The sequence below is a fragment of the Cervus elaphus genome, chromosome 13 (assembly GCF_910594005.1).
Source record: "Cervus elaphus chromosome 13, mCerEla1.1, whole genome shotgun sequence".
In the NCBI taxonomy this organism is placed as follows: Eukaryota; Metazoa; Chordata; class Mammalia; order Artiodactyla; family Cervidae; genus Cervus; species Cervus elaphus.
In genome coordinates this window covers 48,049,888-48,077,865 of record NC_057827.1, presented here as the reverse complement: position 1 = coordinate 48,077,865, position 27,978 = coordinate 48,049,888, and the positions used below count along the sequence as shown (strand labels likewise).

The window sequence follows — 27,978 nt, the reverse complement described above, 5'->3', positions numbered from 1 at the left end:
ATACACTTCCGCTTCCGGGGCACTCGCCGCGTCTCTTCAATGTGTTTACCGAGAGTGTATTGAGATGTTTCTTTGCCTTGACTGGCGTTTGACATTGGTTTCCTATCCCGTAATAACTGCGGCATTAAAGTTAGTATGAAGATAGGAGGCTTTCTAGGGATGCGATCTCAGGAAAGAAGTCCAGCCTCCAGGCGCCACTTTAAGAAAAATGACTTGGCTGAGCACCACCAGCTAAGAGGGGAATTATGAAAGGTGGGGGAGTAGGGCTGTGTGAGAGCAGGGAGTCGCAGGAGCACGTGAGAGGGGCAAGGGGGAGGCGGGGCTTAGGACTTTGGCAGCCGAGGGAGGCGGGTTCCACGCCGGGTCTAATCGGGTGTCTGAACCGGCCTCTGCCTGCGCGTGCGCAGTGCGAACCTTCCGCTGCTCTGCTTTCTTCTCCAACATGGAATTCCGCTCCGCGCGGCTCGCAGTACTGCAACTACTCCGTACGGTGGCTCCGGCGGACCTCCCAGCGCTTCTGCAGTGGATGCGAACTACCCGTAAGCGATCAGAGCCAGAATCAGACGGTTGGGGCAAGGATATGCTGTGGGCGCTGACCTTGGGGACCTAGGGTGAGGCCAGAAGCCTTCCATGGGGTAGCGGTGCTGGTCTCTGCTCTGCTACCGAGCCGGTTGACCCGGGCACATCGCAAGCATTGGCAGAGTAAGAGTCCAGATTAAGACTGGGTGCAGAAAGACCCGGCTCTGGGTTTTGTGATTCCGCTACAGATTTAAGCAGCTAGAGCCGCCTTGTGTCTACCCTCTCTCCTAAAGGAAAAAATGGGACGAATGGGTTAGCTCACCTCCCCATTACTCCCACACGTTTGGGACGACCAATAGGATACTACCTGAAAAAGCCCTTTGCAAGATAAGTTTTAGACTGTAGAACTGGAAGTTTTTTACCCTGTAGGCAAAGTCACATGTAACTAATCTCAATGTGTGTGTGTTAATCGCTCAGTCGTGACTCTGCGACCCAATGGACTGTGTAGCCCACCAGGCTCCTCTCTCCATGGGATTCTCCAGGCAAGAATACTGGAGTAGGTTGCCATTTCCTTCTCCAGGGGATCTTCCTGACCCAGGGATTGAACTCGCGTCTCCTGCTTTGCAGGCAGATTCTTTACCAACTGAGCTACAGGGAAGTCCCAGCTAATCTCAATAGTTCATACATTTAAAGGAGTTGTTCCAGGGTGGGGAGAGAGAGAAAGCCGGGAGGGGAAGACTTTGCTTTGAATAATATTAATAGTAATACTAAAAAGGCACACTTTAGAATTGAAATGTGGTAATTTGGTCGAATTATTGAAGAATGGAGGTAGATCTATCTTAGCAAAGTGAAGCCTGCTGAAAGCATAAAAAAATTCCTTGTTTGAGAACTCCTCCAAACTATGCTCTGCTTCTGTGCTCCTAAACGTTGATTCCATGTTTATTTTCAGCCAGACATGAAATATTCCTGTTTGCTGATAACTCCCAGTTTTAGACTTTCAGGCATGAGGTTCTTCCTAGAACTTCTGTCTCTTTGTAATGTTAGAGTCAATAATCATTTGGGTGTTATTGTTATTACTATTACACATTTTGGAAGATCATTTTAGCCAACATGCCAAAATAAAATTACTTTGGACATCTGCTAGTGAGATTTAGCCTGGAAAGTAGAGAAAACTAAAGAGGTAGCTTCATATTTTTACACACAGACAAGATTCAAGATTGTTGTTCAGTCACTCAGTCGTGTCTGACTCTTTGGGACCCCATGGACTGAAGCAGTCCAGGCTTCCCTGTCCTTCACTTTCTCCCCGAGCTTGCTGAAACTCATGTCCATTGGTCAGTGATGCCATCCAACCATCTCATCCTCTGTCATCCCCTTCTCCTACTGCCTTCAGTTATTCCCAGCATCAGGGTCTTTTCTGATGAGTTGGATATTCACATCAGGTGGCCAAAGTATTGGAGCTTCAGCTTCTGCATCAGTTTTTCTAATGAATATTCAGGATTAATTTCCTTTAGGATTAACTGGTTTGATCTCCTTGCAGTTCAAGGGACTCTCAAGACTTTTCCAACACCACAGCTCAAAACATCAATTCTTTGGCATTCAGTCTTCTTTATGAAGAAGATTCATGATAGGTATTTTTTAATACAGGATCTTTTATTCCAAAATCCCTTGAAAGTGAAAGTGAAGTCGCTTAGTCGTGTCAGACTCTTTGCGACCCCTGGACTGTAGCCCACCAGGCTCCTCCATCCATGGGATTTTCCAGGCAAGAATACTGGAGTTGGTTGCTATTTCCTTCTCCCAACCCAGGGATCGAACCCAGGTCTCCCTCATTGCAGGCAGATGCTTTAACCTCTGAGCCACCAGGGAAGCCCCAAAATCCCCTGGGTGCCTACAAAATTGGCATCTACTTCCTGGTCCTGGCAATTGCACAATTACTAAAATATCCTTGCTTTCAAGAATTTTCAGTTTTGTGATACCGTTTGTAATCTACATCTCCAGTTTTAGAGGCATCAGTTGAAACTCCATTTTTCCAAAATCACTGAAAGCATGTTTTGGATGATGATTTTGTAAACAAGAAGACCCAACACTATTGCTTAAAGACTATGTTTCTACTTTTTCTAACACCATGTTCTGTCTTCCTCCCCCAGATCCTGTAGTCAGAGTTGCTCAGGCAGTTTGTTAAACAACTTAGCAAACAAACTGAGTTTCTGAAGAATGTTTATTGCATGAATATTTTAAGAAATAAGTGTCACTTATTCTTGCCTGGAGAATCCCATGAACAGAGGAGCCTGGCATGCTGTTGTCTCCGGAGTCACAAAGAGTTGGACACAACTGAGCAACTATACTTTTTTTTTTCTTTATCTTAAAACAGAGGAGTATTTTTTAATATAAATCTTAAAAAGTAGTGTAATTTATTGGTAAACCTTTTTTAGGTGGTAATAAAATATACATAATATAAAATGTACCATTTTTAAGTGTACAGTTCAATGACATGAAATACATTTACATTGTGTAACCATCATCACAATTGCCTCCAGAACTGAAAGTCATCATGTACTTTTTTAATTAAATACAGCACAAAAGATTCTTCCAATCAACAGTTTTTCATTTTGCTAATTCCCTTCTTCCAGGAAAAAAAAAATTATTGCATAATATCTTACTTGTATGACACTTGCTTAGACCTTTGTTAATTATAACTCTCCTTGAATTTTTATACCGTTTAGTCGAATAGCAAGAGTTAATAATAGGCATTATGATTTTGGTTTTGAGCTTCATAGAGTTTATTGAAAGTAAAAAAAACTACATGTTGCTAACAAGTAAAATCACAATAATTTTAAATACACAAAGAAGAATGTTGTTGATCTCTGAAGGAATAGTGGAATTATCATCCCTAGACCTGGGGTCACTTGGAATCAAGCTGATAGAACCAGACGCTTGGACCAGACAGAGATAAGCACATGTCAATGTCTGATATAAACTGAAGATGTGGAAAAAATAAAGATAGAGCCTGTATTTACTTTAGTACAGCTTAGACCAAGGGTCTAGAAACAAATGATCACTGGTATAAGAGGGATGAAACAAGGATGAGAGACAAAGAGCACAGAGACAACTCCCGCCTCAAATAGATGAAGAGAGTAAAAAAATACAACAGGACCTCAGTGCATTGTCTCTAATCTTATAGTAGAGCATCTGTTCTTTTCTACTTCTTTATATACATACTACTTTGTGTATGTATATAAAATGGACCCTTGACTTAGCTTTCAACATATAGGAGAGTAACTACAGTCTATTAAGTGAAGGGAACTGAGAGCCAGAACTATATGTGCGGTCCCCATTAAGCATATTAAAAATTGCATTTTGTTAACAGTTGTCTGTTACCAGACAAATGAGGATGTCAAACCAACAATGTGTAAAAGTTTCTATTGAGTCAAGTTATAAATACCTACATTACCGTGTGTAAAATAGCTAGCTAGTGGGAAGTTCCTATAGCACAGGGGGCTCAGCCCTGTGCTCTGTGATGACACAGAGGACTGGAATGCGGGGTGGGGTGGGAGGGAGGATCAAAAGGGAGGGGATATTGTATACTTAACACTGATTCATATTGTATGGCAGAGACCAACACAACATTGTAAGGCTCATCCTCCAATTAAAAATAAATTTTTTAAAAGTTACAGATTTTTAAAAAGTTAGAAAATTGAGTTATGCTATAAGAAAATTAATAAAATCCTCAAGAAAATACTTTAATATTTAAGGAAGATAATTGTAGATGACTAGAAACTTGTAGAAGCTTCTCTGCTTCCTGTATTTTAAATACATCTTCACTGAACAGAATTGGACTTGCTGCTTAGCAGCAGCTACAAAATTGTTAGAGGTTCTTTTTTTTTTTTTTTCATTTCTTTATTTATATTAGTTGGAGGCTAATTACTTTACAATATTGTAGGGGGTTTTGCCGTACATTGATATGAATCAGCCATGGATTTACATGTGTCCCCCATCCTGAACCCCCTCCCACCTCCCTTCCCATGTTAGAGGTTCTTTGAAATTCCTACTAAATCTCAAAGCAAAGGCGGGGATCTAGTTACATTTGTCAAACAGCATACTATTCCAGTTCTATATTGTATTACCACTGAGGAAGTAGCCACATAACTTACAGATTTTCCAATCTTTATTAAAACATTATGAATTTGTGAAAGTTATCAAGTATATGAGGTAAATAGATTGTTTTTTCCAGAAACTACAAAGATACATTGGGCAAATGCATACCTATTAAACAAAATGTTTCTGTCAAATAAGTAAAAATAATTGTACTTTTCTCTTCATCACATTTATTGTGTATTAAAAATGGCCATGATGTATAGAAAGAATAATACAAACAAGTGATTTATTCCAAAACGCAGTTAGATTAACAACAGAAAATCAAGCAATGTAATTCACTGTATTAACTAAGAAGAAAAACTGTGATTATCTCAAGAGACATAGAAAAGCGTTTGATGACATCCAGCATCTCGTCCTGATAAACACTTACCAGACTAGGAATAGCAGGAAACATTCTCAACCTGATCAAGGGGATCTATGAAAAATCTACAGCTGACATCATACTTAATGGTGAAAGACTGAATTCTTTCCCCTAAGAATAAAACAGGGATTTGTACTCATCACTTATAGCCAGAATCTTAATAGAGCTTCTGAAAGTGTTAGTCGCTCAGTCGTTTCCTACTCTTTGCAAGCCCATGGACTGTAGCACACCAGGCTCCATGGAATTCCCCAGGCAAGAATACTGGCATGGATTGCCATTCCCTTCTCCAGGGGGTCTTCCCGAACTAGGGATCGAACCCCGGTCTCCTGCATTGCAGGCAGATTCTTTACCATCTGAGTCACCAGGGAAGCCTGTAACCAATAGCTACAATAACTGAGTGATTATGTAATAGAAAGTGTTAGTTGCTCATTCATGTCCGACTCTGCGACCCAGGGACTAGAGCCCCCCCAGGCTCCTTTCTTCATGGGATTTTCCAGACAAGAATACTGGAGTGGGTGGCCATTTCCTCCTCCAGGGGACCTTCCCAACCCAGAGATCGAACCCGTCTCTTCTGCATTTCAGGCGGATTCTTTATCCTCTGAGCCATTGGGGGATTATGTGTAACAGAGCTTCTAGCCAGTACAATGCAGCAAGGAAAGGGGGAGGAGGAAGGCATCTCAATTAGAAACAGGTTAATGAATAAACAGATTGTGCTGTATTTTTATACTGGAATACTATTTGGCAAATAAATGGAATGAAGTGTTTGTATGTGCAACAACATGGACAAATTTTGCCAAATGAAATAAACCATACTGAAAAAAGACTTCCTATTTATCTAAACCTCTAGGAAAATGCCAGCTAATCTGTCGTGACAGAAAATAGATCTCTGGTGGCTGGGTTGGTAGACGATTAGAGAGAAGGAAGGATTACAGAGGGGCAGGAGGAAATATTTGGGATAATGACTATATTCATTATCCTGATTATAGCGATCTTTCATACTACATGTTATATATATATATATATGTCAAAACTTACATAACTGTACACTTTAAATATGCACAGTTTATTGTATGTCAGTTCTACTTCTATAAAGTTGTTTGTTGTTTTCTTAAATTCCATGAGAAGTCAGGTCTGCGTTCTCTCTCCCGTTTGAATTTGGGTGCTCTCTGTGACACCTTTGGCCAATAGAATTTGACAGGAATGACAGTAGGCCAGTTTCAGACCTAGGACTTAAGAAACTGACAACTTCTACTTCCTGCTTCTTGGAATACTTGCTCTGAGAGAATCTGGCCATCATGTTGTGTAGTCTGACTACCCTGAGATTGTCACAGTGTCAGGAAGTCCCAGCTAGCTTATGGAGAGCAAGATGTCCAACCAGCCTACATATTTCTGCTGTCCTAGCCTGGACACCACACATATGAGTAAAAAAGCCATATAAGCCATATCCAGAGCAGTAAAGCCTTTGTTACAAATACTGTTTCTGTGAACATTCATGTACATATTTTTGTGTTAAATTTCTCTGTGATAATGTCCAAGAATGCAATTGCTGCATCATATGGTAAGTGCATTTTTAGTTATAGGAACTGCCAGACTGTCTTCCAGAGTGACTGTAATCCTGTTTCTCTGCATCCTCACTATGCACACGTGCTCAGTGGTGTCCGACTCTTTGCCACTACACGGACTGTAGCCCGCCAGGCTTCTCTGTCCATTGAATTCTCCAGGCAAGAATACTGGAGTGTGGGGACTTGCCTAGTGGTCCAGTGGAAAAGACCATGCTCCCAATGCATGGGGCCCGGATTTGATCCCTGGTCATGGAATTAGATCCTACATGCTGCAACTAAGAATTCACACGCCACATCTAAAGATCCTGTGTGCTACAAGGAAGATCAAAGATTCTGTGTGCCACAACTAAGTCTGAGCACAGCCAGCTAACTAAAGGTTAAAAAAAAATACTGGAGTGGGTTGCCATTTCCTGTTCCAGGGGATCTTTCCCCTCCAGGGATCAAACCTGCACCTTCTGCATCTCCTGTATTGGCAGGCGGATTCTTTACCACTGAGCCACTTGCTAGTAAGGAAGTAAGCCACAATGCTAGTAAGGAAGACCTGCATCCTTACTGGCATTTGGTATTTTTATGTTAGCCATTCTGAAAATTGTATAATGATATATCATTGGGGGGTTTTTCCCAATTTTTTAAAAACTAATTTTATTTATTTATTTTGGTTATGCTGAGTCTTCATTGCTTTTCTCTAGCTGCAGAGACCAGGGGCTGCTCTCGTTGTGGTGTGCGGGGTCCTCACTGCAGTGGCTTCTCTTGTCGCGGAGCACGGGCTCTAGGGCGTGAGGGCTTCAGTAGTTGTGGCACATGGACTAAGTAGTCGCAGCTCCTGGGCTCTGGAGCACAAGCTCAGTAGTTGTGTCGCAAGGACTTGGTTGCTCCATGGCATGTGGGATCTTCCCAGATCAGGGACCAAGCTTGTGTCTCCTGCACTGGCAGGCTCTTTACCACTGAGCCATCAGGGAAGCCCTATCATTGGGTTTTAATTTCCGTTTCTCAAATGATGTTGAACATCTTGTCATGTGTTTATTTGCCATTTGTATATCCTCTTTGATGTAGTATCTGTTTATGTCTTTTGTCCTTTTCCTATTGTAAACAGAAATAATAAAGTTATTAATAAATAATACAAATGTAAGTATAAATATACTTTTGTAAATATAACTATGTATAAGTTTATATTAAATAATATAAATTATACTTATGCTGCTGCTGCTGCTAAGTCGCTTCAGTTGTGTCCAACTCTGTGCGACCCCATGGACAGCAGCCCACCAGGCTCCTTTGTCCACAGGATTCTCCAGGCAAGAATACTGGAGTGGGTTGCCATTTCCTTCTCCAAAATTATATTTATAATATAATATAAATTTATAAAATAAATATAAATAATAAATAGCTATTTATTATTTTAGATATAAGACCTGTCAGATGTGTGTATGCAGTATTTTCTCCCAGTAATTTGCCTGTTCATTTCTCTTAACAGAGCTTGCAAAGCAAAAGTTTTCAATTTTAATGAGGTCCAGTTTACCCCGTTTTTTGTTTTTTGATGTCAAGTTTAAGATCTCTTTGGCCCTAGATTCTGACGATTTTCTCCTATGCTTTTTTCCCCCTTTTTATTTAAACATTATGCAATACTGTGTTAGTTTCGGGTGTTAAGGTTTTTTACAAACCCTAAAACAGTTTTATAAAAAAGTTTTTTTACAAAACTAAAAGAATTGTTGTTTTGTGTGTTACATTTTGTTCTTTGACCTAAGTTAACTTTTGTATAAAGTGAAGTTTAGGTTGAAGTTCATTTTTTCCCCTGTAGATGTCTATTTGCTCTAGCACTACTTGTTGTAAAGGCTGTTCTTTCTCCATTGAATTCCTTTTGAATCTTTGAAAATTATTTGTTGAATCAAATCATTTGTTCATTCTGTATCTTTTTGAATCCTCTATTCTCTGTTGATTATTATAGCTGTCATTATTTAAAAGTATGTTGTTTACTTTCCGAGCATTTGGCTATTTGCCTATTGTCTTTCTGTTACTTTGGCTCCATTATGTTCAGAGAAGATACTCTGTATGATTTAAATTCTTTAAAAATTTTTAATATTTGTTTTATGACTCAGTATGGTGTATCTTGGTGACTGTTTTGTGGGCACTTGGAATAACTGTATTCTACTGCAGTTTAGTGGAGTGTTCTATACATACCTACTAGATCTTGTTGATTGATGATGTTCTTCAGTTCTTCTATATCTTTGCTGATTTTCTGCCCAGTAGTCCTGTCAGTATTGTGTTGAACTCCCCAGCTGTAATTGTGAATTTTTCTGTTTCTTCTTTCAGCTCTGTCAGTTTTTGTTTCATTCCCCCCACCTCTCCACTGCCGTGCTGCATGTGGAATCTTAGTTCCCTAACTGGGGATCATGGAAGCATGGAGTCTTAACCACTGTCTGGACATCCAGGGAAGTCCTTGTTTCATGTATTGATATTTTAAGGTTCTGTTGTTCAGTGTATGCACATTTAAGATCACTGTGTCTTCTTGATAGATTGATCCTTTTATCAGTATGTAATGTTCTTCTTTGTCCTTAATAATTTTTTTTTGCTTTAACATCTATTTTATTTCATACCAGTATAGCCACCCTATTTTTTTTTTAAACTGTTGACACAACTTTTTTTCCCATCCTTTTATATTCAGTCTTCCTGGCATGTTTAAAGTGAGTTTCTGTTGACAGCATATTAACACTGGAGTGGGTTGCCATTTCTTACCCCAGGGGATCTTCCCAACCCAGGGTGAGTTGTATTTTTTAAATCTGTGTTGCTAATCTCTGTCTTTTGATTGATGTATTTGGACCATTTGCTATTAGCTTACTATATGTTAGCACTTAAGTATAGCATTTTATTGTTTGTTTCCTTTCTGACCCTTCTGTTTCTCAAGTTCTTGTTATCTCCTCTTGCCTTCCTGTGGGTAAATGGAACAGTTTTAGCATTCTGTTCTTCTTTGTAGTGTTTCTGAGTGTATTTCTTTGTAGAGTTTTCTTTGTGGTTACTCTGAGTATTACAGTATACATATGTAACATCACTATCTACTGGTTGTCAGTGTTTTTATCACTAGAATCAAATATTGAAATCTCACTTCCACATAGGTCCCTATACCCTCCCCCACTTTGAAAATACGATTGTTTTATGTATTTCCTCTATATATTTACATTGAGCACCATTACAGGTGGTTTTATAAATTTTGATTTAGCCATCAAATATGATTTAAGAAACTAATGAGGAGAAAGTCTATTTTTACACATTCCGTTCTTTCCTGTCTGAAGTTCCAAGCCCTCTTCTGCTGTTTCCTTTCTATTGACATTTCCTATACCCATTCTTTAAGGGTAGGTCTTAAGGCAACAAAACTTTTTGTTTTTTAGTTTTTCTGCATCTGATTTGTCTTTACTTCTCCTTCATTCCTGAAGGATAATTTCATCAGCTAGAAAATTTACAGCTTGTAGTCCTTTTCTTCCAACATTTGAACAATTTTGTAACCTCCTGGCTCCCATGGTTTCAGATGAAAACTTCACTGTTGTTTGGTGTTTCCCTGTAGGGAATGAATCATTTCTCTTTGGTTGTTTTAAAGATTTATTCTGTGTCTCTTGGTTTTAGAAGTTTATGATATGTTCTTAGGTGGATTTCTTTGGGTCTATCACATTTAGACTTTGCTTGGCTTCTGAAATCCATAGGTTTAGATCTTTCACCTAATTTAGGGAGTGTTTAGCTGTATTTCTTCAATACTTTTCAGCTCCACACTTTTCCCCCTACTTCTGGAACTCAGATACCAGTGTTAGGTCTTTCATTATTCCAAAGATCCTTAGGTCTCTGTTTAATTTCTTTTTCTGTTTTCTCTCTGTTGTTCAGATGGAATAAATTTTATTGATCTGTCAACTCAAGTGTACTGATTCTATCCTCTGTCGTCTCTACTACAGAGCCCTTTCAGCAAGGGGTTTCTAAATTATTATTATTATTTTATTTTTCTGTTTTGCAGTTGCTGTTTCTTTTTCTATGACTTCTACTTCTTTGCTGAGATTTTGTTTTTTTCACTTGTTACAAGATAATTCATAACTACTGATTGAAGCATTTTCATTATAGCACCTTTAAAGTCCTTGTCTGATCATCCAAACTCTGGCTAATTTGCACAGTAGCATCTAGATTGTGAGAGTCAAATTAAGATTTTTCCTGTTCTTGATATATGTGATGTTCTGTTAAATCGTGAACATTTTGTTTGTATGCTAGGATAATTTTATTTTATGCTGGATATTTTAGATATTATGCTGACTTGATCCTGTTCAGATTTTCTCTCTCAGTAGGCAGTTGCCCTGCTTAAGTTTCACCTGTTGATTCTGGCCTGCTTTTGTGAGCTGTAGCTCTGACAGCGTTTAGTTTTCAGTGCCCTTGCAGTGCTGTTCAGCTTTGTTTCATTCTTTGGCACTGCTGGGGCTTCCTGCTCAGTCTATGCTGGCGTTTCCTGCTGGGGGAAAGACACCTATGTCACTGAGCTGCCTTCCACCAGCAGGGATGGGGGACGAGCAGTACAGGGCCTGGTTTGCTCTTGGCCACTGGGCAGAGGACTGAGGCCTCAATTTGAGTCTCTATCCTACTGGGTAGAGGGCCTGGAGATAGCAGCCTCCTATTTTGTTACCAGATAGCCTGCCTTTGCCCCAAGTGTGGGCTAGGGATTAGGGCTCCCCAGTATACCTCTGTTATTCTTCCCCTTTACTGGTCTTTGGTGAGAGAGAGCAGACTTGTCTTAGTTTTTTTTTTTTAGGACTTCCCTGGTGGCTCAGACGGTAAAGCGTCTGTCTACAATGTGGGAGACCTGGGTTCGATCCCTGGGTCGGGAAGATTCCTTGGAGAAGGAAATGGCAACCCACTCCAGTACTCTTGCCTAGAAAATCCCATGGATGGAGGAGCCTGGTGCAGGCTACTGTCCTTAGGGTCGCAAAGAGTCAGAGACGACTGAGCAACTTCACTTTCACTTTCTCTTTATTCAGTCTATAGGTGTTGGTGGTTCTGGTTGGTAGTCACTCACCTCTCCAGGGCCCCGTCCAGGCTACATGGAAGATGAAAACCCAGGAGGGAATTCACCACGGTGACCTTCCTTCCTTAATTCCTGACATCCCTAGACAGTTTACCTTTTTTCTAGCCTTCAGAGTCCTTTATGGTTGCCTGTTGGTTTACGTCCAGAGTATTTCATTGTATTTAGAGGGGAGGAGCTGGGGAAATTAAGGGAAGTAGCCATCTTGTCTGAGTTCAGAAGTCCACTCAGTAAAGTTTTAAACTTTGAATAAAAACTTCAAAGTAATATAAGATATTAATGAATAATAGGAAATACATGGCCCAATGTTTAATGATATAGTATAAGTCATTAGAGATAAGGATATGGGTGAGTGACAGCCAAGGGCTGAAGGTAAAACTTCCTGGAGATGAAGTAACTTCAGAAGGCCCTTATTGTAAAAAAACAAGATCATAGTTGAAAGGGGCAATATAAACAGGAAGGAATGTAGAAAACAACTGAGGGAATTTGCCTGTCTTAAGCAAAAATTACATTAGTGAGTAAGGAGAGTAGAAAATAGGATGGTTAGACTCTGGTGATATAGAGGGCCTTGAAAGTCTAGAGTAATACTGGATACATTGAAAAGCGGAAAGCTGTCCCAAAATTGTAAGGAGAAGGAGTGACGTGAGTGAAGTTTAAGCAAGATTAGTTTAAAATAGATACTGTGTTGTGTTAGTCACTCCATCATGTCCGACTCTTTGTGACCCCACGGACTGTAGCCCACCAGGCTCCTCTGTCCACAGGATTTTTCAGGCAAGAATACTGGAGTGGGTTGCCATTTCCTTCTCCAAAATCAATGTGTAAGGTAACTTATATTGGAGAGAAACTGATCCTTCAGGAGCTAATTATGAGCTCATTATTTGTCCTGGTTTTCCAAGTCTGAGGTGGTACCTGTGACTATGAAGTAGTTGAAGCAATAATAAAGAGGAAGTGGATTCAAAAGAGAGCATGATGGGACTTGATACCTGACTAGATACAAAACGTAGAACTTGATTCATAGACTGTCAGCTTTGGTGACTTCCCTTTTCCCATGTGCTTAATTAAATATAAGTAGGAAACATTTAAAGAATGAATTTTGTTCTGCAGAGAAACTCTTCTTTCTCCATTCCCTTCCCACCTGCATATGTAATTTGAGAAAAACCTAACTGTCCTAAGGCAACTGATTAACACCTTTAATCTTTTTCCAAGCAACATAGTGTTACCACACATTCCAAAATCATTATTATACATGTTAAAAGATGTCCAGCCTCACTAGTAATTAAAGAAATGCAAATTAAAACAAAGTTTGTTTTTGTAGTACAATTCAATGCTGTAAGGCTTTCATGAAGTAAGGCTTACACATATCCTTATTTTTTTCTGATGGAGTAAATTGGTATAATCTTGCAGGAAAGAAATTTAGCAGTATGTAGCAAGTTCAGTTCAGTCACTCAGTCGTGTCTGACTCTGCGACCCCATGGACTGCAGCACACCAGGCCTCCCTGTCCATCACCAACTCCCGGAGTTTACTCAGACTCATGTCCATTGAGTCGGCAGTGCCATCCAACCATCTCATCCTCTGTCATCCCCTTCTTCAATCTTTCCCAGCATCAGGGTCTTTTCCAATGAGTCAGCTCTTCGCATCAGGTGGCCAAAGTATTGGAGTTCAGCTTCAACATCACTCCTTCCAATGAACACCCAGGACTGATCTCCTTTAGGATGGACTGGTTGGATCTCCTTGCAGTCCAAGGGACTCTCAAGAGTCTTCTCCAACACCACAGTTCAAAAGCGTCAGTTCTTCGGTGCTGAGCTTTCTTTATAGTCCAGCTCTCACATCCATACATAACTATGTATGTTGCAAAAGCCTTTACAATGGTTAAGTACTTCTGCTAGGAATTTACAGTAAGGAAATAAATGCAAAGAGGCCAAAGTATGCCAAATGTCAGTTGCAATGTCTCTAAATTTTCACAGTTATAATTGTATATAAATATGTAGTAGTAGGAGTGAATGGTTAATACAAATATGGTGGAATATTACATAGCCTTTAAAAATAATGTTTTAAGGAATTTAATTTTAATAAATACTTAGTATTAATTAGTTAGTATTAATTAGTATTAATTAAATACTTAGTATTTACAAAGTAAATATTTCCAGTTTTTAAAAAACTGCATCACAGATGCTATTTAAGTTCCACCTAAAACAATTTGGGGACTTGCCTGGCAATCCAGTGGGTAAGACTCAGCATTTCTAATGCAGGGGACACGAGCTCAAACCCTGAGCAGGGAGCTAAGATCTCACATGTTGTGTGGCGCTGCCAAAAAGATAAATAATAAAAAATTTTTAAATAAATAAAAGAATTTGGAATGAATCTTCATAACATTTTTGTTTGTCTATAATTTATATTCCGCATCCTTCTATAATTTGAAGCAACATTTAGATCACTGTCATAGATAGGTGAAGAACGAAAAAAAGAGTTAAAAGGCCTTTCTGCATTAGTTCAGGGAGTCAAATAATGTATCTTCATGTTAACTACTATTGCTCAGAGGGAAGAGCAGTACAGAGAAAGAACCTGTGTATGTAGAGACACAATGGAAAGAGTGAAAAGGAAGAGTAAAACACATAAGTTTATTTCTTTTGCTGCTGCTGGCCTGCTTTGTAACTTTTCACAATTCATGTCGCCTTAATTACCTCCTCTGTGAGTCAGAGAAGGTAATCTTGCTTTGTCTTCCTCACATGGATGTTACAATATTTAATTGATGTAGTTTCTACCTGAAAGAACTTTGCAAACTAGAAAATATTATCCAAATTTTAATTGTTTTGGGGACTTGAGAATAGCATTCTGACCCAACACAAGAATTATTACTAATATGTTTAAGAAGGAAATCATGAACTTATTTAAAAACTACCAAAGACTTGAGGGATAGGGTATGTGGAAATGGATGATACTTTCTTCACAATCTACCTGTTTTCCTTTTATAGCTATTTCAAAACAGTAAGAAAAACACAGTCCCCTTGAGGTCCTTTTACTCTGGCAAGAATTCACTATAAGAAAGTTTTTTAAGAAAAAGGTAAAATGTTTTCATTAGTTGTTCTTTCCGATCTGTATTTGGTATTCAGGCTACAGCTAACTTTTACAGTGTTTTACTTCAAGGTGAGTCTTTTCTACTTAAAATTATGTATGAGCTACTTAGAAACCATACTTTTTTAGAGCCAATTAAAAAAAAATTGAACACAGGTAAGTTGAAAAAACAGAACAATGAAAAAAAAAAAAAAACCACATTTACGTCCTCACATAAATTCACAAAGTATCACTTACTTTCTTCATCTTTATTGCTATATACTTTGGCACACACACTCACTCCCCTTTTTCCAGTATGTCCAAAAGTAGGCCAGAGCCATCAGAAATGTGCTGTTTTAATGATCATTTTATCTGCTGTTCAGATGCAGCAGAGCAACATGATTCTTGTAAAGTTTATTCTATTGTTGGTGCCATGTGTTTGTGCTTATTATCTGAAATCTTGGGTTCATTTTATTGGAGTCAGGGATGCTCAGATTAAAGTTATCCCTATGCGATGCCTCCTAAAGTTATAAAGTCTATATGGTCACAAAAGGAATATTTGACTACTTACTAGTAAGTTTAAGTAGTAAGAGTACTACATAATTTTTAAATGCCTTAGTTGTTCTATAACAGGCTGAAATAGTCAAGTTTTATATTTTCAAGCAGCTTAGAAAAAAAACTCAATGTTTTCCATGGAACATTTGTTAGAATTTGAATATTTCATTGGACCTAGAATGTTTATTTATTGTTATAAATTGATGCTATCTAATAGAAGATAACCATCCATTGTAATCACTTAGTCTAGGTATGACTGCAACCATAAAAACTTAGACTTTTTTTTTTTTGGCAGGAGATTTTGATGAATTCACTCAAGACAATAATGATGTTATATTGAAAAACATAGCAGAAGACCTTCGGAATTGCTTACCTCTAGAAACCATGCTTTCCTCAGAACATCTAGCTCTCCAAAAAGTAAATACATTAAATTAATTTATTCCTAGTGCTACTTGAGGTTTCTCCTACTCTTCTCTAACCCCATTAGCCTTTCCAGCCTAATCAATAGTCCTGAATTCTGCTTTTTCATTTGGTGCTTTATCCGTTTCCCCAATTCTTTTGAGTCGGTAACCCCCTGGCTCCCTAGTACCATTCATTCAAAAGATATTTTTTGAGGGTGTCCTGTTTGCCAAGCCGACCCCACCCCACCCCAAATCAAGGCCCAGCAATACAACAGTAATCTGTCCCTGCCTATGTAATTGTCTTGGTTTTCTCTGCCCTGTTCCATTTCCCTGACTTTTATCAGGGTGAAGTTCACCCTTTTGTTGATTCTTTATTATCCTTGAAGTAGAAGGGAACAAACATTGTTTTTCTTTGTAGCTGCTTGCTGTTATACCATGTACTACCAGCATTAAGTGCTATTATTAATTGTAAGCATGAAATTTTACTAAACATTTTTTATTATTTGAAAACTTTGCTTCTGGGCAAAGATTACTTGCCAAGTATTTTGATGGGTAAGTCCCTGACAAGTAGACTCAGAAGACCTAGTATCAGTTTCTCCTCTCCCCCTCTGAACTAACTAATGTCAGTTCTTGGGAGAAATCTCTCTGGGTATGTTTCCTTATTTGTAAAATATACTACTTAGGATGGATAAAATGATCTCAAAATACTCCTTTCAACTTAAATTTTTATCGGTTTCTAATAGCCATGTTTTGCATCATGACATGGTCAAATAGCAAGTTGCCAGTGTCTCAAAAATAGCGTGAAAGCAGAGTTGCTGACTTCCATGAGTGAAACTTGTCTTTCTGGCTGTTGTTGCTCTCAGAATTTCAGCATATGAACCACTGATGTTTTGCCTTATTTAGCAATAAAAAGAGACTTCTTTGTACTCTGTTTCTTTTGATGTCTTTCTTCTCTCCACCAGATACAGCAGCAGCCAGAACCCACAGTTCACGTTGATGCATTCCTTTATGATGAAGACTTTATTGATTCATTATGTGAGGAAGGAAAAATGAGCAGAAACTACTGTATGGTGTGCGGCTCACATCGGACAGCACCTCTAGGTGGGCACTCGAGCCTGCAAACCTGACGACTTTGTGTGCACTTTTCCTTACGTGTCATGACTATGCGGGTTGTTGACCAGGCGTTCACTGTTTTTTGACTTTTTTAAAAGCAAAAGGCCAACCTGCAGCCTAGCTATTACCAATTACTAAAATCAGAGAAACTAAATAGAAACATTGTCCAGGGAGGTTAGGCCCCTTCATGTCCCCTGTGGGAGTATTTCTGCTTTTTACTGAACATATTTAATTGGAGGTGACTTCTCAGGTCCTGAAACTAATTGGAAGTGGTTGAATATGGGGAAACTAAATCATACGTTATATACTCAAAAGAGATTCACATTTATGCATAGCAGTGATTTATTTACAGTGAGAAATATAACTGCCAAGGGAGCTGAAAACTTTCTCCCCATAGAAATATCTACTTGCGAAGTTGGTAATCTGATATTGTTGGATGGGTGCATACTCAGAAGTCAGTAATCTGATATTGTTGGATGGGTGCATACTCAGAAGCCAGAGGTGGATAATCTTTGAGAGTTTATGCAGGCTGTGATTTGACATGGAGCATCTCCTGCCTGTAACACAGGACAGCTCTAGTCATAGTCTCCTGCATCTCTGTCCCTCAACACCTGTGTTTCAACCCGGAAACTAGACTGACTCCATGCTGCTAAGATGTAAACTCTTCTGTTACTGTATCTTTTGTTTAAACTGGATATGATTGTCTAGGGTATTACTTTAAACATGCTATTTCAGTCTCCCTGCTAACCTAGATTTTGAGGCATTACTTAGAGTGGGTGAGTAGTAATGTGCTCATGTTACTGATCTTAGGTAATATTATTCTCAAAAGTTCACTGCTACCAAATTTGTAATATGTGGCTACTACAAATTTGTTGTACCTGTATTATAGTTGGGGATTAAACTACCCTGGTTTACTGCTTTAAGATTCATTTGAAGTGGTTGGAGTTCACAAAATAGAAGACTTAGACAAGAACAATAGAGGGAGAATTAAAAAGTGGATTCTAATTATAATACCATTTCAGATCTGATGTACAGAAATTTATAGAAGAGCTATGTTCAATAAAGAAAAATTTGGGAGATTAGGATGCATTTTCACATAAAAATCAGATTATAAATAGTGACTGGGTGCCCAGACTAGCCCAGATAACTACAGTGAGTGTGAGAAAGCTGTCACCGTGTGGGGCTCTTCTTTCCTATATGAAAGGAGTTTGTCATCTATAAGACACTAATGACTCTAGCCCAGCGCAGGAGCACTAACGTGGCAAAGAGGGCAGTGAGGATGAGGGGAAATAAAGACTATGGTGCTGAATGCCCTTGCACCCCACCACCTCCAGTGTTACTTCTGAGGCCTAGTCACCCTTTCTTTTCTTGCCAGGGATTAGCCTGATTGCTTCCATTTTATTTGCCACCATTCATTAGTTATGATCAAAGTTTCCTGACCATTAGATTATGTACTAGCACACAATAAAGAAAATCTTTGGGTTACCTCCATATCAGAAAAAAACAGACTCAGGCTCTCCTAAGTATTTCATTACAGAAATAATGGAGTGAGAAAATGGGCTAGGAGGTTAGAAATTATAGCAATTAAACTAAGGGAAATAACAATTTAGCAGTGTCTTAACCTCCTTCCATACCACCCATCTCCGGCTCTCCAGACCACACTTGAGGTTGGCCAGGGCGCCACATTGTTCCACTCCAGAGATGGTCATTCATTTGGTAGTTTACAGTCTATGCAGTGAGAGGTGGAGGCTCTGTGGATGGCTCTGGGGTAGAATGAGAAAAACAGGTGCTATGGGAGTTAGGAAGCAGTCTCAGGGAAAAGCAGTTCATTGGGAGACAAGGAAGAGAAAGGCCTAGGACACCCTAGAGGATGGAAGAGAAAGAGATGAGAAGCATGGGGGTAGGGAGAGCCAGCTGAGTAACCGTTTTCTAGAGGCCTCCTAAATGTCAGAGATTGCGTGTTTGTTCTTGTGTCTTACAGCTCAGAGTGAATGAGTGCAAAGTTATTACACTAGTGTTTTCTAAATAACCTCTGAATGGCTTTCATCGATTAAGAAAAGCATGAAATACACTTTATAGGTGAAAGAATTAGAAATACGGAATGGAACTGTTAATCCTCAAGCAAAATTTAATGTTTGTTCTCATTCTCCAGGGTTTATTTCTCATTCCTTCTCTCTCATGGAATTGAAATTCATTTATCGTCACGTACTCCCTGATCTGTCGGGAAAGGTCTTGGTTGACGTTGGCTCCAGGCTTGGCACCGTCCTTTATGGGGTAAAGTCCAGCTTGGGGACATAGTCAACATTTGGAAATACTTTCTTCTCCTACTGGCAACAGTTTTGCCTGCCACCATCTAAGGTGACAGCTTGGCTTGCTTTATTAGAGTAATAGAATAATATGGTTAAAATAGTGTATTGAATTTGGACCTTTCAAAGGCCAGCTCTCTGATCTCCTCTCCTGGTTTGTCTCTGTCACACAAGTGAAGGAATTTCAGCAAAACAGGAACAGATGGCCCTCATAACACTTTGGTATTCTGTCACTCACTTACCGCGCGTCTAACTCCATTTTCTGTACTGTCGTAAAACAGTATAGCACGCGGAGCTTTGATAAGAGCGCTTATAAAACTGACAAATTTGCTCAACTAGGGAATAGCTCACAGCCATGAGCAAATCACTCCACACCCCTGGCATCAATATCCTCACCTGTAAGTGAGCAAAGCAGATGATATCATCTTGGACACAGGACACACTGTGGTTTTCAGTGATCCAAAGTCTGAACGTAGATTTTTGTGTCTGAGATATCACTTCAATGTGACTCTTTAAAAAAAATTCAAATCATGAATATTTTTAATGTTCTTAAATGGTTTTATCAAAAAAACTGAAATGTGGTTTCTGGTTGTCATTAGCAGACGTGTTAAAACATGTGGCCAGCAGCCGTAGGAGTTCATGCCAGGAACAGGCTCTGTCCGTTCCCAGCATCACTGCCTACTCTAAACAGAAACAGTTAACCCTTTCATGCTTCATTTATTTTTCAGCATTGACTTTTGTCCTACAGTTAGAAAAGACAGCCATAATGGAAAGTACAGTTTATCTGCTGATTTTGCTTGGTGAACATTAGAGATTATGATTGTTTACCATATTTTGTCCACTCTTGTTTATTTTATTTGTTAGAAACAAATATAGCTGAATATTTGTGACTGTGCAGGTGTTTGGCAGCATCAACCAGATTAAACATATGGTCATTTTCCTCTACAGAGGTCCCTGATTCAGTCAACAATTTTTTTTGAGTACTTACATATGCTTTGTTGAACATATTCTAAATATCTATGGTGAGCTATAAATATAAATTGAGTTTACACATAGGTATTAGTTGATGTAAAATGGTCTTCAGAATACGGTTTGACCTCTCCTTCCAGATTGTTTTTGTTATTACAACCAAAAATAGATAGATAATAATACATAGTCTGTTTTTGATGATCCTTGTTAACTGATGGGCAGTTATCTTTGATGGATTTACCAAACAGCAGGCTGGCTTCCATAAGCTAAACAGAACACACTCTCCAGCCACCCGCATCTTATGTCAGACTGTGCTGAGTGTCCATGATATTTCCAATAGGTTAACACCTTTCTTACTTTCCCCTGATGTAACGTTCTAAGAAATTACAGAAATAGGATATTAAAGAAAGAATCTATATGTGATCACTTTCCTTATTTCCAACTTTTTTGAATGTAGTTTTATCGAGAAAAGTGAGAAATCAATCCAAAAAACATAATTATTTTTTTATTTCTATGCTTTTAGGAAGTTTAGCCTTTATTTGGAAAAAATGTATTCTTCTACAAATATACATAAAGGGAGGGCTTAAAATAGTAATATTTGATAAATAAGATAAAATTACTTTTAAATAATGGAAATTAATAAAGTACAATTGAGGTCTTGATGAGTAAGAGTCTAAGTTCTTGAAGTTGTTTTACATAAATTATATAATGTTATTTATCTTTACTTTTATTTTTAGTTTATTGAATTCTCTTTTAAAAGTTTGACTTTTAAAATTTCAAGTAGAAATAAACCCACAACTAAAAGTTAATTCTTTTGCATCATGTGTCTTCATATTTTAGGGTTATCTTTACAGTTCAGCATCACAACTGTATGGAGTAGAACTGAATGGAGACTTTTGCCAGTTGCAGGAAATGATCATAAAAAAGTATCAGTTCACTGACAGAATAAAGGTACTTTTTAAAATATTTATTCTCTTGTCCATTGTGTAGCAAATTTAGCCAACTTTCTTCTCTACTGGAGTTGGAAAATATTTGAATCTATCCTTCATTGCTGTTGTATAGAAATAGATTGAGTTAATATTTTATAACATTAATAATGAAGATGAATTATTATCATTATGTTCCACTCACACTTTTCTCTTCCTCCCCAATTTTATTAGAAAGTAGAATTTTTTTCTTAGTTTTCTTCATATCAACTATAGTTTTGTTAGCAGCAATTTTAAATATCTTCATGTTGTCAGATGTGTGTTTAATTAAACCCTGAATGTTGAAAGTAAGCAAAAAGATTAAGTAATGCTCACAGTTCTTTATCTTCTTTTATAAATTTGCAAGAGGAATTGTGGGTACCACAGACTAACAGTTCATGGGAGGATGATGCCCTGAGTTGGGCTGTGACAGTAATTTTCTGTTTGTTATAGGTAAGGGGAAAAATAACCAAAAAGGGGAAAGGAAGTTTTTTGGTTAATGCCATAATCCTTATCATTTCACTAGTGATCCTACACTTCCAATGGCAGTGCACAGAAGTACTGGGTATCTAAGGATTTCTGGTGTTCAGTTCAATCTAATATTCAAAGATGTACCTTAGTAAGATTCAGAATCTAGCCTTCACCTTTTTATAGAAGGAAAACTTTTTGTTCTCTTCCTCCTTTCATCCTTCCTTTTTTTCTCTCATGTTATAAATTGAGAGGCAAGTGATCAAAGAGAATTCATTGTCCAATATTAAATTTATAGATTTTTCTCACTATTCCATATTTAGTGAACAAATACACACTGCTGTTACATAATAAATCACATAAATAAGAGGAATATCAACTTAATTAGAAATCAAGATTTAAACATTCTGAAAAACACCTCTGCATATTATTTATTTGTAAGACTAAGTGCTTTTTTGGAAAAAAATCATATAATACAAAAAACTTTTTCTCTTCTTTTAAAATAAAAGTTAATTTGCTTTGCTCTTGAGCAAATAAATATTTCTTGTTATCTTGCCTGTGTTCTACAAAACTTGTTGATAATAGTCTAAGCTAATTTTTTGAGGTATTTAATTTTCTAAATTGTTTTGTTTGCTTTCTTGGATAGATAATATATTCAAGTAAATTTTGGATGAAGAGTCAGACAAGGCCAGTTAACATATTTGTATTAACATTTTACACTTTTTAAACTTTACTTAGTCCCATTTGATTCTGTGAATCAGGATGGATATTACTCCATTTTATTTATGAAGACATTTGACTACTCAAATGTATAAACCTAGTTGATAATGCAGCCAGAATTTGAACCTAGTTCCTTTGACTCATAACTACTGATACAGTAGAACAAGCTCTAAATTGGGAGTGAAGAGAGTGTAATTATGACTATATAAATAAGTCTATCTAAAAAATAAAGTTTTCACAAGTTTATGGTTTTTATTAGATATTAAGTATCTTCAAAGGCAGTAGTAGTAAATATACTGTACTCCCATTTTAAGAAGTGTGAATCTCCCTTACCGCCTGCCTCCCAATGTCATTGAATGAGCAGCTATTCCTTAAGTGGTTATGTGACATGGTGTCCTGTCTTCTTACATTAATTCATTCTTTAGGTGCTTCATGCGAACATTTGTACACAAAGTTTACTTCTGCAGAATGCTGATGTTATTATAATGAATAATGTCTTCGAATATTTTCTTAATGAGACAGAACAGGCCAGGTATGTTATTTATTTATTTATTTATTTTGGCATGGCCAGGCTTGTAGGACCTTCGTTCCCCTACCACAAATTGAACTTGGGGCCCTGAAGTAATATTAAACTTTTTAGAAATGACCTCAACTCTCAGGAGATTATATTAATAAGAAAATCTGTTATGTCTAAGTGAAAATAAAAATAAACTTTGGTTGTCTAACCTTGTAAAATATTACATCTGATTTTGAGGAGATAGAAAATGGTGTCATGCAATGTATGGCAAAAACCAGTATAATATTGTAAAGTAATTAGCCTCCAATTAAAATAAATAAATTAATTTAAAAAAAAAAGAAAATGGTGTCATGACCCAAGCTTTTTCTTCGCAGTCAGGGATGCAAGAAGTTAATTATCAGTTCCCAGTGGGTCTTAAATTTTTTTCTGCCTCAGTTTTCTTTTCTTTGAAAAAACACATGTCCTTTTGCTATCCTGTCACAGAATGATGGGACTTAACTGCTGCCCATAAATGACTATAGAACAAGATATAAGAATATTCACCTAAAAAACAATGAATAATTACCAAATTTTTAAAATGTATTAAGATAGTAATAATAGGTTCCTAGACTTTATTCCACTATTTAAGCAATAGAAAAATTAGCAAATCTGTGATCAGTTTTTTTTGTTTCTTTTTTTTAATTTTTGACCACACTACTACATTGCTTGTGGGATCTTAGTTCCCCAAGCAGGGATCTTACCCATGCTCTAGGCAGTGAAAGCATGGAATCCTAACCACTGGACCACAGGGAGTTTCCTGTGACTTTTCTGACTTCTCATCAGGACTTAACAGGCTCCTCTAATTAGAAAATTCTTACAGTCCAAGATACTGATTTTCTGGTCAGTTAGGCTTACTAACTTATTTATCATAATGACATATGTAACTCTAGATAAAAGAAAGCGCCTTTCCATATGTATGAAAGGGCATTGCATTCATGTTTGTATTCGTGCATCAGGGAGATTTCTACTGCTTAGAAATAAAAAGGTACATAATTATAGACCATAAACAGTTAATATGGAGCAGAATCTTGAATGACTAAACCTCTATTTGCTATCCCTTCACCCTCTCTCTTTCTCTCGCTCTCTTTCTCTCTCTCACACACACATGCACACATCTATTACTTCTAGGTTAAGATCAGTATAAAATTATCAATGTAAATTGTTTATAAAGAAACTTGTTCAACAGAAAGCTAATCATATCATCAAAGTGCAGCCAGAACAGGTGATGATTTTTTGTTCACAGGGTAAAGACCAGAAACATAACATGAACAAAGTTGTTTTAACCATAGTGCACTCTTTAATTTCCAGTGGACAAAGTTTGTGTAGCTTTTTACCTTTTCAAGTTCATGACCAGTAGTCAAAACGTTAAATAATGGTTAGAGAATGAAATAATACCAATATTATAAGAAGTTAAAAGAGAAAAGCACCTTAAACTCTTGGAAGATTCATAAAGGAAGATTTTAAATGCTGAAGAATGACAGATATTACTGGTCAACTTGATACTGGAACTGCTGCATGCTTGTGCTATCTTGGAAAATTCATTTGCAAACTCTGCATGACTCACCAAATAGGTATTGACCCCGTGTGTTCAGTCATTTCTCCAAATTAGTCAAGTGCAATGAATTTTAAATATAGATAATTATCTTCATGAATGACAATACACAGGAGAAAGTTTAGAAGATAAAGCATTCTGATATTAGAATCATTCTGACAGAACTGATCATTTACCTGTATTATTCTATATTGTAGCAAGTAGAGTAAGTCTTAGTTTAAAAGGTACCTCTGTGTATTTTTTCAGTAAGCAAAACCTATACAACTACTGCAATGACAACTTCTCAGAAGCAGCAAGTGCTATTTTTAGAGCCATGGCCAATCGTGCTAATATAATCAGCTTCTTCAATCTTACTAAACAGACTTGAAAAAACATCATTTTTAGGGAACTGCATCAAAACAACAGACAGCTCTAGCCCAAGCACAGCGATAATTATTATCAAACACTGCTAGTTGGTTTTAGATCTAACCTGAGAAAAAGAGCATTTGTTATCATTTTGCCTAAAAAGCCCCAGAATGGACTACACCCAATAGCCATTGCTAGAACTAAAGTGAGTGCAAACAACACAGCCGCCCACCTGCCCCCCTGCAAGGCGTGCACTTCTTGCTCTGCTTGACCCCTGCCCCCCAGTGGGGGGTACTCCTCATGCAGTGTAGAAATCCCATTCGTGTCTGCACTACAGGCTAATCACAGCTGGTCAAATACTGCCCTCTGACACATACATGTGCACACAGCCTGCCTCTGTGCCTTACACCTAGCTGATCACACTGAACTTCTCAGGCATCACGTTGTCCACAAGGCTTTCCGCTGAGTATTTCTGACAGCCAAATAAAGGATGATTGCACACTTGATGTTATTTTAAAAGATCTACATATTATGTTCTTATTATTAGCCTTTGCTTGTTTTCTGGCTTCTGTGGCTTTTCTCCATGACTCTTTCCCACCCACTCCCCTCGGCTTGGTTCCATTCTGTAGGAAGTTTGACAGATCATAAAGAATTGAGGAGGCTTTAACCATGATCCAGCTTTAACATCTGTATCAGTTCTGAAAACTTCTTTGTGGTCTTACTCACAATTGCTTGTATTAACCCTAATCCCCCATCTTGTTAAATCTCTCTCAGTATTGTAACTCCACAATTTTGCCAACATCCCTTCAGGAACTGACTTTACCAATTACTAGTATGTTGCCGCAGCTCTGTTCCCTGCAGGCTAACGTTTTTGCCCATCTGGATTTCTAGATATCACCTATGCTGCATATGCTTTTGTCATCTTCATTTTTAAAAAATATCCAGTGTCTGGTAAACCCTAACATAGAAGTTTTTAATGTGTTGTAGAGCCTGGGAATATATCTGCCATAATGTAAGGAAACAAGGGTCGTTATTGGTGACAGTACCAGGCCTGGAAGATTCCCTCTCGGGTCTTCAGGTATGTAAGCTTCTTTCCCAGCACTTTTATTGTCAAAACTTTTCTCCTGCTCTTTTCTGATAGCTGTTACACTATTCTAGAAATGTTCAGTCTGAACACAGTGACAACACTAGAAAGAGTAGCAAAACCTTATGGCTGAAGAACTGTTCTGTGGTTTATTCACATTCCTCCAGAGCTCTGAGAATGTCATTCTGATCCTGATGTAGATACCTTTGCTTCTCCACTCAATTTTTCTAACTCAGTTCAGTTCAGTTGCTCAGTCGTGTCCAACTCTTTGCGACCCCATGAATCACAGTGGAGTAGAGACATTACTTTGCCAACAAAGGTCCATCTGGTCAAGGCTATGATTTTTCCAGTGGTCATGTATGGATGTGAGAGTTGGACTGTGAAGAAAGCTGAGCGCCAAAAAATTGATGCTTTTTAACTGTGGTGTTGGAGAAGACTCTGGAGAGTCCCTTGGACAGCAAGGAGATCCAACCAGTCCATCCTAAAGGAGATCAGTCCTGGGTGTTCATTGGAAGGACTGATGCTGAAGCTGAAACTCCAATACTTTGGCCACCTGATGTGAAGAGTTGACTCATTGGAAAAGACCCTGATGCTGGGAGGGATTGGGGGCAGGAGGAGAAGGAGACGACAGAGGATGAGATGGCTGGATGGCATCACCGACTCGATGGGCACGAGTTTCTAACTGTGGAGTTACAGTTTTAGGTTAACAAATGCTATTAAGTATTTGTAAGAGACTTAAAAACACCTACATCATAACTTTTTCTCCAGTAAGTGGGTTGGAGGCCATATCCTGAACACAGTTTAGCTTCTAGGTCAGTTTGGAGTCTTGCTCAAGCTGCTTCTATATTCCTCAGATTCTCCATACAAAATAAGGTTGATAGTTAATAATAAGATTCATCCCAATAAAATGACTCTTTTTTAAAGGTTAGTTAATATTTGTAAAGCCCTTTGAGACTCCTCGATGAGATATTATAGCATTTCTTAATACAGAATCATATCATTTTCTTTCATAGTGCTTCCATTGCATATAATCACTGCAAAATTTAAGTATCTTATTTCTTCCTTTAAGAAACTAAACAAACAAACAAAAAAAGAAACTAAACAATCATGAATAATACCTTCTTCAAAAATTGTTGTCAGTCATCTAAATTACAGTCATGTTTACCATAACAGGAGAAATAATCCAGAGATACATGAATACATGATGGTAATCTCCCCAGTTCCCTCCCCTTGAGATCTCTACCACGTGAGTGGTGTGATTCTGCCGTACTTTACCATACTCATAAAAACACACCTTGTAAAAAAAAAAAAAAAAAAAAACACACCTTGTAAAATACATGCTCTCCAATTTATAATGTTTATATGTATTGAAATAATTCAGTGATTTTCAGTTACCAAAGTAAAATGTCTTTGAAAGAGTCCTTACATATGAATTCTTGAATAACATTATTACTTTCTGATTTAATGAAACTTCTTTAAGTAGGTATATCCATTGGTAGCTCAAGAATTTCTGTGTCTTGGAGACCCAAGTTTGCAATGTGAAGGGAAGAGCCTGATGAGGGTCATAGGGGGAGATTAGCTCCTCTCATGCAACTTGTTAGCACCATCACTGTGTGTATACGAAGTTTCTCTGTGCACTCCCATTGTTGTTTTAATCCTTTATTGTTTAAGCTAGTTTATTAAACTAGTTACATTAAAATAATTACTCTATTGTATATGTTCTTTATCCTTTCAAGTTCCCAAATCAAGGTAAATTAATTAAGTCCCTGAATCTACAGGCCTGCCATTTACTATGACAAAGAACTGTTCATGTGGCACCGTGTAGAACTTAGTCCCTCTCACTGTAATATAAATCTGATTTCTTGAAATTGAAAAGAGTAGGTTCGTTCTGTAATTTTCATATTTGTTTATAATATGAACAATTTTTTTTTCCCTCAGGTTAATATACAGTTATCTCCTTGGGTTGAAGAGATACCGCTGAACTATGATGTATTCCCAGAAAAGGATATTGACAGAGAAGCTCTTGAACAAATACATTTATACAAGATTCTCTGAAACTAAAATAGTCCTGCCTTGGTGTAAAATAATTACAAAATAATTTAAAAGAAAAAGAATTTCAGTATCCTAACACACATTATTTCCTGTGTATTCCTTTCTTGTGTTTGTACATATGCTTGCATGTTTGTAAATAGTTGTATGTATATATATATATACAACTTTGTGTGATACTTTTATTAAAATATTTATCTGAAAAAAA

At 37.7% G+C, this 27,978-nt stretch overlaps 1 protein-coding gene across 2 annotated transcripts; it reads left to right on the top strand.

Moving 5' to 3' along the window:
- The first annotated feature begins 22 nt into the window (after positions 1-22).
- LOC122706563 lies at positions 23-27,978 on the top strand. Of its 2 annotated transcripts, none has more exons than XM_043921825.1 (9): positions 23-252; positions 408-539; positions 15,538-15,659; positions 16,606-16,744; positions 18,909-19,030; positions 20,872-20,982; positions 22,610-22,716; positions 25,625-25,715; positions 27,660-27,978. In XM_043921825.1, exons 1-9 carry the CDS (start codon positions 246-248, stop codon positions 27,774-27,776), a joined length of 948 nt encoding a protein of 315 aa, XP_043777760.1. In that variant the 5' UTR covers positions 23-245; the 3' UTR covers positions 27,777-27,978. The 2 variants fall into 2 exon arrangements, with proteins under 2 accessions (XP_043777760.1, XP_043777761.1); XM_043921826.1 differs by having other exon boundaries at positions 28-129.